An 11,857-nucleotide genomic window follows, 5' to 3' on the forward strand; every position below is an offset into this window, starting at 1 on the left:
GAGATAAGAGGCAGCGTATAATTACAGTCACAGTCTCCATTGCTGCTCTTCATGTGACTTTAAAGCATCCCCAGATAACTTTTGACTAATGTAGACACTAGTAACTTACTCTAGTATGTAATCAGAATGCATTACATGGGACACACTTAAGATGAACCACCTTGACACTGCTGATTGCTGTATGTAGTGTTTATTCCCTAGTTATGTTTTGTTTGTTTGTTTTGTTTTGGTGTTTGGTTGTTTTTTCCCTCCAAACAAGAAAGTGGAGCAGACAGTTTGCATTCTTGGATTCTTTCCTTTTCTCCTGTCTTCTGTTTTCAGGTTAGTGCTCGGTTCTCAAAACGTATCCAGGCAAAAATCAAGGACCTTCTGCAACAAATGGAGGAAGGGCTGAAGACGGCAGACCCCCATGACTGCTCTGCTTATACTGGCTGGACTGGTGAGAACGCTAGAATTTGGGTGGGTGTAATTGGGTTTATTCACTGGAGGAGGTTCTGATATTCTCACAGGAGTGGCAGAAATACTCTGATACAGGCATTTGTGTGAGTTTGTTCTTTTAACTCTGAACCCTTGGTCGCTACTGTCTGGAATGACTTCCATTGACTTCATCAGACAAAGCTACAGAGAGATAATTGGCTTTTGTAGATGGAGATCTTTATCTTGCAGAAGGAGAGGATTTTCTAAGGCTGTTCTTTCTTTCAGCTTACCTCTTGTTTCTTTAAGGTTTTCTTAAAAGGAGTTATTTTCACCTTTTTCTGTTGAACTGACCATTACTTAGCAGTTGTCTAATGGTAACAACATCTTCCAGTCATTGTGGGAGGGGAGCTGGGGGAAGGTGTTCTGTGCCCAGGAGCTTGGAGCCTTAAGACCTGGAATATTGGTAGTTTGTCTGTGCTTGTTCTGTCTGTACAAAAATGATAAAATGAATGTGTGAGGAGGGGGAGTACGGAGGTGCGGTTGCAAGATTGTGAAGTTCATGAAGATAAACAGGCATGTGCAAGCGCTGGTTATTGCTCAGCACCATCGTTTAGCATTGCGTCACTGATGCTGTCCAAATGTTGAATGAGCCCTTCTGATCCTTTAGGCAGAGCCTGCAGTTGTCAAGCCTAATGCAACCACTGCTCTTCAAGCTGCCAAAACGCTTTTCCATCTAGGCCTCTTAAGTGCCACTTTGCTATTACAATGGTATATTCTATTTCTGCTCTGCCTAGTTCACGCTTCAGGCTTACTTATGCTTTTAGCACAGCATGTTTGAAATGTGCCCTGAGGAGATCTATTCTTTTATCTTTGTGTTGTGAGGGGGAGCAGCTTGGAAAAACTCCCCAGGCTTTGTCTGAGCTCAGGCTTAATTCTGGCAACAAAAGGGTAAAATTTCTTTGCTTTCTTCTTGTTGTTTCGGTACAGATGGTGCTGTGGGTGGATGGGTGGGGAAGTTTTAGACAACTCAGATGGTACATGTGTTTCAAGGGCTGAAAGTGAGTGGCTGGTGAGTGAGTGCAGAAGATCTCAAGTGGTAGGCTTTCTCTCGCTGACATTAACAAAACAGCTCCCAGGGAGCTGTGTGCTGGCACTGTGACTGACAACTGAAGTTACGGCCGATAAATCAGAGCATGCTGAAAATGAATCATAAGCTAAAAGTGACACAGCCATCATTAGCTGAAGAAGATCGAATCATAGAATCATTTAGGTTAGAAAAGACCTCCAAGATCATAAAGTCCAACCATTAACCTAGCACTGCCAAGTCCACCACTAAACCATGTCCCCAAGCGTCTACAACATCTTTTTAAATAGCTCCAGGGATGATGACTCAGCCACTTCACTGGGCAGCCTGTTCCAATGCTTGACAACCCTTTCAGTGAAGAAATTTTTCTTAATATCCAATCTAAACATCTCCTGGTGCAACTTTAGCCCATTTCCTCTTATCCTATCGCTTGTTACTTGGAAGAAGAAACCGACACCCATCTCGCTACAGCCTCCTTCCAGACAGTTGTAGAGAGCGATGAGGTCTTCCCTCAGGCTCCTTTTCTCCAGACTGAACAATCCCAATTCCCTCAGCTGCTCCTTATAAGACTTGTTCTCCAGGCCCTTCACCAGCTTCATTGTCCTTCTTTGGACACGCTCCAGCACCTCAATGTCTTTCTTGTAGTGAGGGGCCCAAACTGAACACAGGATTCGAGGTGTGGCCTCACCAGTGCCAAGTACGGGGGCACAATCACTTCCCTCCTCCTGCTGGCCACACTATTTCTGGTACAGGCCAGGATGCTGTTGGCCTTCTTGGTCACCTGGGCACACTGCTGGCTCATATTCAACTGGCTGTCGACCAACACCCCCACCCAGGTCCTTTTCTGCCGGGCAGCTCTCCAGCCACTCCTCCCCAAGCCTGTAGCATTGCATGGGGTGGTTGTGGCCCAAGTGCAGGACCTGGCACTTGCCTTTGTTGAACCTTATACAGTTGGCCTTGCGCCATCAATGCAGTCTGTCCAGATCTCTCTGCAGAACCTTTCTACCCTCCAGCAGATCAACACTCCCACCCAGCTTGGTGTTGTCTGCAAACTTACTGAGGGTGCACACGATCCCCTTGTCCAGATCATTGATAAAGATATTAAACAAGACTGGCCCCTATAGTGAGCGGGAAACACCGCTTGTGACCAGCTGCCAACTGGATTTAACTCCATTCATCACAACTCTTTGGGCCCGGCCATCCAGCCAGCCTTTTACCCAGTGAAGGATATGCCTGTCCAACCCATGAGCAGCCAGTTTCTCCAGGAGTATGCTGTGTTAAACTGTGTCAAGGGCTTAGTAAAGCCTTTAATGATAGCCTTATAGGTGAACAAGAAACACAGTTGAATGAGAGTGTGGTTTTTCCATCCTGTAGAAGGATTGCCAGCTACATCTATTCCAAGTTGTAAACTTCTTTCAAGGCTCCTGTGGAAAGGACTTGGAATAAAAATATTTAAAATATTTTAAAATACTCAGTGCAAATACTTTCTCCCCAGACTGGCTCCTTGCAGCATTTTGCTAGTGTGCAAGTCAGAATGCAAAAGCAATGCTGAAAACAACTGCCATGCTTGTTATGTACCAAATCCAGACAAATCTTACTGGCAGTGCAGTCCTGAGCATTGGCTTGTACTTTATGAAACATCTTTAAAAATCTTGGAGCACATACTGTTGGCATGTAACAATCATAGGAGTCATGTTAGAATCCATCTTGCTCATACAAGTACTCTTTGTATGTGCTAGACATCTTGGAGGAAGCCATTAAAGGGGTGTTGCACAAGGAAGGACTGGATGAACTGGGCCTCGTGGCTACTTTTCTGATCATCCTTTGATCAAGCCCAGATATCTACACATTTTTAGCAACATAAAAAAGGGTTACAGAAATCCCAATAGCTCACAAGTTTCCATACCTCTGAATTGGGCTAACCAAGATCTGCAGCTCTTCTGGGCCTCGTGTATTCTCCACTTTAATTGTCGCTCAGGAGAATGCTCAGCCTGTTCAGAAACAGGAGCTTGAGATACAGTCTGGTCTGGAGGCAAATGTTCTACTTCTGCACATGTATGCTTGCAGTCGGACAACGAACATCCACTTAGATGGATTTGTTTCACTTTCTTCAGTCTACATTGTTGCAATTTTTAAGATTTAGGTTTATTTTGTTTTAATGGAGAACTATGTAATGAGTTTCATGGAGTGAAGCTTGATGTTGCCTTCTGGCATTGTCTGAAGAGTTTTTGCTTTCTGGATTTTACAAACGAACTTAACATGGAGAAGTTCATAATCTTGTTGCGAAATACATTTAAGGGTTATAGAGAACTTGGCAAGTTGAATCCAAAAACTTATCAAAAGATCCTTTTACAAATCAAGTGGAAAATAAGTCACTTCTTGCATATAATAGATGAATATTGTACAGTCAGTGTACTTGGTCATATACGTGCTTGTTAGCCCAAGTTTTTGAGTCTTCAGTGATTTCTTCACCAAACGTTGGTGCCTATGTCATGAACTTTCTTCATTCTCTGCAAATTGTGAGTCTGCCATTGGGCTTCAGTCTGATAATTTTTTTTATTTTTGTCACAATCCAAACTGAAATGTAATCAAAATAGATGGCCTGATGCCTTCCATTGCGTAAGCTAGGACCCTTGACTGACATGTATTAATTGCCCAAATATCTGTTCACATTTGAGTTACTGGTTCAGAGGCACTATAGACAGGAATATGATATAAGGAAAAGTAAATGAAACTATCTCTTTTTCATGTGATTGTTCCAGGTATTGCCCTCTTATATCTGCAACTGTACCGTGTCACGAAAAACCAGAGCTATTTGCAGCGATCTCTTGATTATGTGAAGAGAATCCTTCGCAATCTGAATGGCAGAAGAGTTACTTTCCTCTGTGGTGATGCTGGGCCACTAGCAGTGGGTGCAGTGGTTTATCACAAGCTGAAAAATGACAGTGAATCTAAAGAATGTGTTGCCAGGTAAGTGGTTGATGGTGGAAAAAGCCATGTCCTTCATTTGTAGAGAGTGTTGGTTCAGTAACATTAGCGAGTGGAGTTTTGGAGGACAGGATTAAAAAATGGAGGCATTTTCTCCCCTGATACATATTCAGTAGAAGAATTACAAAATAGGCTTTATCTTTATTAAAGCTGGCTTACACTTGATTTGTATTTAGCCAGTTATCTTGAGTCCTTTATCGCTGTAAGGACAGGATGTCCTGGCCATATCTGTAGTGCATGCACATTTTGATTTTGTCACATTGAAGTGACATTTAACAAAAGCCACACGCTTGTCATCAGCAATATGTAGTGTTTGTGCAGTATGTGATGCTTCCTGTAAAGCATGGATCTTAATTGTAGATTCATTACAAAGCATGTACACTGCCGGGATCTGGAAATGTCCAGACAGAAACATAGTACGTTGGCTTGATCTGTAACAAAGATTTAATAAAACAAAGTAGAGGTATTTTGCTGAACCATCAAAGGTAAGGGCTTTAATTAGGTAAAAGCATACCCTTCATAGAAGAGTAGCCTGAAAAAATTCCAGCCCCTTTTCAAAGTAATCTAAATGTAACAAATGTCTTGACAAATCCCACTTAGAGGTAGAGCTTCCTTGGAGAACTGACTGTCCCTTTGCTGGTATGGAGCTCACTGCTGACATGACGGGCTGGAAGCACTGCACCCCTGTGGACTTCGCATTTGGCACCAGCAATCCACCTGGTAGCATTCCAGCAGCATACCTTAGGCTGCCAGAGTTTGTACACTAGCCCTGTGTCCTTATCTCCATTCAGGTTTATATTTGGAAATATCATTGTTCTCTTTCGAATCTATAATCCTGCTGCTGTTCCTGACTGAATATTTCAGTTTTGAAACGGGTGGTAGGTTTGGGTTTTTTTGCTTTTAGAACTGGCAATAAACTTGAGCATGTAATTTTGGATGCAGCTAGGAAAGCAGTGGTGTTGTAAGGCATGAAGGCATGAGTACAGCAAAATGAGATCAGCAATAAATCTTTTCATCTAGCCTCTCCTTGGAAAGTAATTTCTAGGAGGAAGACTGAAAAGGAGGTTACTTTGATTATTTGTTCCTTTTCTTCCTTTTTTGTTTACAAATATATTCATGACACCAGCTGAGTGGTACATTATAGATGTCGAAATGTAATCTATGATTGCAGTTTTAACTTTTTACCTTGCTGCTGTCCAATTGTATGATTTGAATAATAAACTTAACAGTGGACAGTTTAAAAGAAAGCAATTTAATTCTAAGTCTAAAGAAAGGAATGAAAGTCCTTAGAAAGGAATTCTAAGTTCCAAGAAAGGAATGATAATATAAAACTCACTTTGAGAGTGGCTTTTCCCTCGTATTAAGCAGTGACAGCATAAGTAAGCCATTGTGGTCAGTGTTTTTGCTCCAGCATGATGTTGATGCTAACATTTTTGCTGGGTAATAGTGGTTGGGGGGACCTGGGAATTGAATTCGGTCTTAATCCAGATTGTCTTGCCCCCTCCCTCAATTTAAAATGTGATCATCTCCATGGTTGCATCTAATTGCCAATTTCATCACAAAAGATAGGAAGAGATAGGAAAGGAGTGGGCAGGGAAACAGATCTCTGCTCCACCTCAGTTCTAATGCAGACTGGTAGAGTAATAGCAGGGAGTCTCTTTGGAGCAGATGAGAGTTGAGGTGGCCAGCCCGAGGTTTTTTTCCATTGCTAAAGGGAAGCAAGACACTTGTGCATAATAGCAGTGCCCTTTTCAAAATTGAGCTGCTAAATATTTGAGACAACATGTTGCCTAAGGAAGGGGACTGCTGAATGGTGGTACTGGGATTTTTTGTTCGTTTTTGGTTTTTCTCTCTTACATATCTACAATTAAGGATACTTGCTTATGTAAAATTGCCAGGGGCTCCAGGAGGTTTCCCTGTTTGTTGGAGTAGCTCTCCAGCCTCATCCAACCCTCACTCTGCACCCATGCATCTGTTTCTGTCTACACAAAAACACAGTAGTTGCTCTAATATTCACCTGGCTCTGGTTCCCAGTTGCCTGTCTGTCAGGGGTGGCAGGCACGCAGAACTCCTCTGTGTAAACCTGGCAGCCAGCTGAACTGAGGATGACTAAAGGGAAGCTGTGGGGCTTTGGCACTCATTCTGCTTCTAGTTTGATTGATGGCTTGTGCAATACATAGTCCAGTATGGTCTCTAGAAAATATGCTCTCTCCCCCTGCCTTCCTTGCAGGTTGTTGCAGCTCCAAAGGACAGTCATAAGCACAGATGCTGAACTTCCAGATGAGCTGCTTTATGGCAGAGCAGGTTACCTATATGCCTTGCTGTACCTGAATACTGAAATCGGTCCGGACACTGTCCCACAGTCTGTTATCAAAGAGGTAGCATACTTTTCTCTCTCTGGTGCCACAGCATGAGTGAGGTTGAACTGGAATCACACCTTCACATAAGTCAAGGGATTAAGAGAGGGAGGATGGAGAGGAGGGGAACCTAGAATCGGGAACTCAGTCTCATCTGTCCCTCCAATCTCTTCCCCCTTTCCCTGCTCCCCAGCTGGGACTGAGACAGGCCAGTGCGGTTGGGTCCATGGCCGACCATGGAAATGGATCTAATATGTAACTAGTTTTGGAGTATTTGAGGATGAGAAATTGTTACCAAAACCTTAAGAAAAAAGTGTGGAAGTGTTGAAGTGAAAAGAAGGAGAATTCAGAGTGGGAAGGATGCACGATTGTTCTGCAGATACCAGAACTAGAGAAGGGGGAGGCTGGAGGAAAAAGTGATTAGAAATAAGTATATATTGAATTTCTACTCTTAGAAATAGAAGCAATTCCATCATTTAGGAAAAATTCCGGTTCTACCTCAACAGTCAAGTTCAAATGAATCTAATAGTGTTGTCCTATTGTTGTTTATTGTGGCTTATTCTTTATTGTTGTTTTAGTCATGACAAAGCAAAACCCTCTGAATCAAAGTAAGTGAGACAGATGGAAGGTGTGTGTTCTCTTTCTTAGGTAATAGATGTTATTATTGAATCGGGGAAAAACTTTTCGAAGGAGGAGCGGAAAACAGACCGTTGCCCTCTGTTGTACCAGTGGCACAGGAAGCAATATGTTGGAGCGGCCCATGGAGTGGCAGGGATCTACTACGTGCTCATGCAGGTAAGAGTGTCTTCTGTGGGTTGGGGTGAAACACCAGTGATTTCTTGTTTTGCATGAGAAGATCTTATCTTCAGCTTTCATCATCACATTTCATGTGCAGTGGTGTGCTTGGTCAGGGTCTCACAACTTGGAGTTAGACTCCACTTTATTTTTAAATGAGTGCACTGCTGGTGTCTTCTGTCCTACTGCTCTCCATGCCCTTCCTGTCTCCTCCAGTGACTTGTTTTTTTCCCCCCACTATCTTGAAGCTTTTGGAAAGCTATCCTTAATCACACATTACTCTTCAGTATGCTTTTGTTCTTTAGATGTTCTTCCTCTTCCTTATCCCCCCTATCTCTTCCCCAAAAAATCTGGTGTTCCTTAGTGCATTTATGACCCCTGCTCTCCTCTTTCTGTTGTCCTGAGTGAGATTCCTCTCTTCTGTATATCTTCTCTTTCCCACACTTAAATCCATTCCCCCTGCCCTGAGATTCTCAGGCAGAATTATGATGTTTTCCAAAACAGACCTGTATATCTTATTTCTGTTGTACAATCTGGAAAAAGAGCCTTAAGATTCATGACAGAAGATGGCCATAGAGCTGTGAAATTTGTATAGGACCTGTTTCTGTTTTTTAAAGGTACTGCCAGTCTGTACATCTTTGTAAATGTTAGTTTTCTTACCAACTCAAGCAGAATGACTTTCCTTCAGGCAAGCAGAAGGATTGTGCTTCCTCACAGCCTAAAGCTGTGTACAGATGTTCACTGCAGAAGTGACTGAGCTGGTATTTGGTGTTGCCACTGCTCAGCTGTTCCTCATTTGCAAGAGATGCTGTGACTTCTCCCCATCTGTTTCAGATTAGCTCACACCACTTCCACCAGCAGCTCAGGCTAAAGTGCCTGACTTTGCTATGGAAGTTGGCTACTGCTCTGCTACCTGGGGGCATGTCTTAACCTCGCTGCAGCAATTTTCTGCAACGACCATCTCACTGGGGCCTCAGTCTGCTCTGATTTACTGTGTCCTTACCTTCAACAAGATAAGGATAAGCAAGATAAGTTGCTTTCTTCAACAAGATGGTCCACCCCTTCCGTTTACTTCATCTTCCTTGCTTCTGTTTTTCCTTCACTGGCTTGAGAAACATCCAGTCCCTTAAAAAGGCCTCTTTAAAGGCTCCAGCCTTCATTTACTATTCAAGGCTGATAGCGGAACTAATTGCACAGTGCTTTTTGGTTTAAGCAGCAGCTTCTCTGTCTACATGTTAAAATCGTAACTTTTTTTTCCTTTAAATATAATTGCTGCTTTTAAGAATTACCACAGAGTTATTGTTTATGCAGCATTAGATTACTGCCTTTTCACTGTACATTAAATATTGTGAGTCATGCAGAATTGAGTCATCCACTGCAGAAGAAGATGGCATATTGGAGTCCATCCTTTCCCCCATCCTTCCCACACCAAACGAGGAGAAATTTTTTTTGTATTTTCAGCAAAGAATTTAGGAGACAGTTTGAGTGGTTGTTTGATAACAAAAAAAGGGCATCCAACATAGCACCTGAGATTTGAAGGTCACTTCATGATTTCTGTACAACACCTTTATGATGAAACATGTATTGCTGAATTTACTTACAGAAGACTATTGGAAGAATAAGAGCTCAACAGTGTTAAATAATTCATCCAGGAGGTAGAAGGGGAATTCTGACCTGTTGGTAGAAGTCCAGAAAAGATTTCCTGACTGAGGTGAAACAGAGGCTTTTGGTTATTTCGGGTTACTAAAAATACAGCTATTTAAAGTGTTCCTTCATCTGACCGTAGGACTGTGAATTGTGGTGGTGTGCTAACCCATTGAATGCAAATGTGGGAAACAGTAAAGTTGTATGACATTGAGTCAGCAACAGAGACAAGTTACTTAAAAAATAAGCTCAGTTATTAGCTTCTGTAGGCTTCGGTTTCTGGAGTTGTTCCTGCAGCTTGCAGGAATTCCAGAAATCCAGTAGGCTGTGTAAAAATGGAGAACTCTGTTATGAAAATACTGTAAAATGGACTGGTAGAGGAGTGAATGCCGACTAAGAACAACTTACAAGGAGTGTGCAGGTTGATGGATATATTCTTCTTTTGGCAAGGATGTAAACTAAATACAAGAAATGAGAAGGAAAATTCAGAAGAGCAATCTAAAGATGAGTTTGTAGTACAAAGATGTTTAGTTACCTTGAGAAGTAGCTGTTGCTTCTGAAATTGGAAATGCTGATTTATAGCCCATAGCTTCAGGGAGATTTGTTTATGGTGGGAAACTAACTTTCATAAACCAGGCCAGGTATGCTACTACATACACTCTTCTTCATTTATTGGGAAATAGGACTGGTTCGTTTACATTAGTTATTTTTAAAACAAAATGTTTTTAAAACAACACACACTTACAACACAATGGGTTTTATGAGCAACTAATCTATAAAACCGTCTTTTTCCTGTAAGCGTTCTCTCTATTTTAAGATACAAAGAGAGGCCTGGGAGTCTTGAAATCTGAATTCTGCTCTCAGTTCTTCCATAGTCTTTCTGTGTCACCTCCAGTAAGACAGGTAAGAACTTGGTGCCCCAATTTCTTTGTCTTTACAGTAGCTGTAAAAATGCTCTTCACAAGGGTATTGTGAGCAGATATTAATGAAATCTGTATGAAGTGATTCAAAGTATTTGGGTCAAGGCCATGTATGTAGGCTACTTGAAAATAGATCATAGGCTTACGTGTTGATACACAATTTGTTGCTACTTCTGTTTATGGCTCTGGTGATTTTTTTTTTTTTTTAATGTTTTCTTTAGCCAATTGCAAATGTGGACCAGGAGACCCTGACAGAGCTGGTGAAGCCAAGCATTGACTATGTGCGTCATAAAAAATTCAGGTCTGGGAATTACCCATCATCACTGAGCAATGAGACTGACAGACTGGTTCACTGGTGCCATGGTGCCCCTGGAGTCATCCACATGCTCATGCAAGCTTACAAGGTGAATCATTCTGTGTTTATATAGAACTTTATTTTTGCAGAGACCTCTATGCAGGCCCGTCAGATTATAAGGCTCGCATTTTACATCTTTCTAGATCTAGACTTTCAAACCGGAACCCTAGATTAGGCACCTAAAAATCTCAAAATACTTACATAGGTATGTTTGTAAAGAGGAAATAAGTGGGTAAAATTGCTTCTCAGGGTGATAGTAGTTACTAGATTTTAGGCTTTCTTGGAAAAGGGCCATGTATTTAAACAATCTGGTATCAGAGTCCTGGGTGTGAGAACATTGACCTAAATTCTTTGAATCTTCATCCCAAGGGTTTTAAGAATTATGTTAGTTTTCAAAAGTGTAGGTTATGTGTCTTGCCAAAGAATGTCTTCCATAAATTACTCCATTATTAGCATATAGCTCTTGAGAACTTAATATCAAAGCAAAGATCCCAGACCCCTTCTAGGGCATAAATATAACCGCTGAGCTACCACAAGCCTACTGTTTGCGCTTATCCATCCTTAACTAGGTTTGCTATCTCTCTTGTGTTGTGCACTTCTGATTTGCATGACATTTGAAAGTATGCCATTTAATTAAATTTATGCAAATTGATTCCTGCCCTTGACAGTCTTCCTTGGCAGATTCCCTGATTGGCCTCTGGGTGGGCTGATGAAAAGCAGGTTCGGTTTATGGAATAATTACTCGTGCTGCTACCTGAAACGTGAACTGTAAATTTCCTACAGCATTGCTGAATGTAGCAGCAGTCACAGTTGCTTTTTCTTTGGACTGTGGTAGGAGGTTGACTTAACACTGCAGACATCTTTCTGCCCTCCCATACCTCCTCTGTCAATGCGATGCTTTCCTGGCACAAAATGTTTTGCAGGAGATAAGAGGGATAGCAGCAAGTTCTGTTTAGCAGTCTCCTTTCTGGCCTCTTTTCATGTTTCAGATGATAGGGCACATGATGCTTTTCTTTTAGTCTTTATAATCTGCTTTTTGAAGAAGTGATAAGAAAAATTGGAGTATGTTTTGCTGGCTGTGCTTTCATACCAAGCCCACGGACGTGCAATGACAGACAGCAGTGTTTGTCCTGGAAATCAAATGCTGATGCCAGGCCTTCATTTGAAATGTTACAGCTAAGTAGCTGACAAACCCTGTTCAGAGAAGAGGGCCTTTCTGCATCAAGCTTGTGCGTTTAAGAACCTTGCATGTTAATTGCTTCTGTTAGGGCATGTGCAGGACATCCAAGGGATCAGG

General features: G+C 41.9%; 1 protein-coding gene across 1 annotated transcript; it reads left to right on the forward strand.

Moving 5' to 3' along the window:
• Positions 1-327: 327 nt before the first annotated feature.
• Positions 328-10,609, forward strand: LANCL2 (LanC lantibiotic synthetase component C-like 2 (bacterial); the record flags this gene model as incomplete). The annotated part of the gene is made up of 5 exons (XM_010288540.1): positions 328-439; positions 4,264-4,471; positions 6,720-6,867; positions 7,495-7,641; positions 10,427-10,609. Coding segments are annotated over exons 1-5 (747 nt in total), but the record flags the coding sequence as incomplete, so codon positions are not given.
• Positions 10,610-11,857: the final 1,248 nt, after the last annotated feature.

Source organism: Phaethon lepturus, unplaced genomic scaffold (genome assembly GCF_000687285.1).
Source record: "Phaethon lepturus isolate BGI_N335 unplaced genomic scaffold, ASM68728v1 scaffold8796, whole genome shotgun sequence".
NCBI lineage: Eukaryota > Metazoa > Chordata > Aves > Phaethontiformes > Phaethontidae > Phaethon > Phaethon lepturus.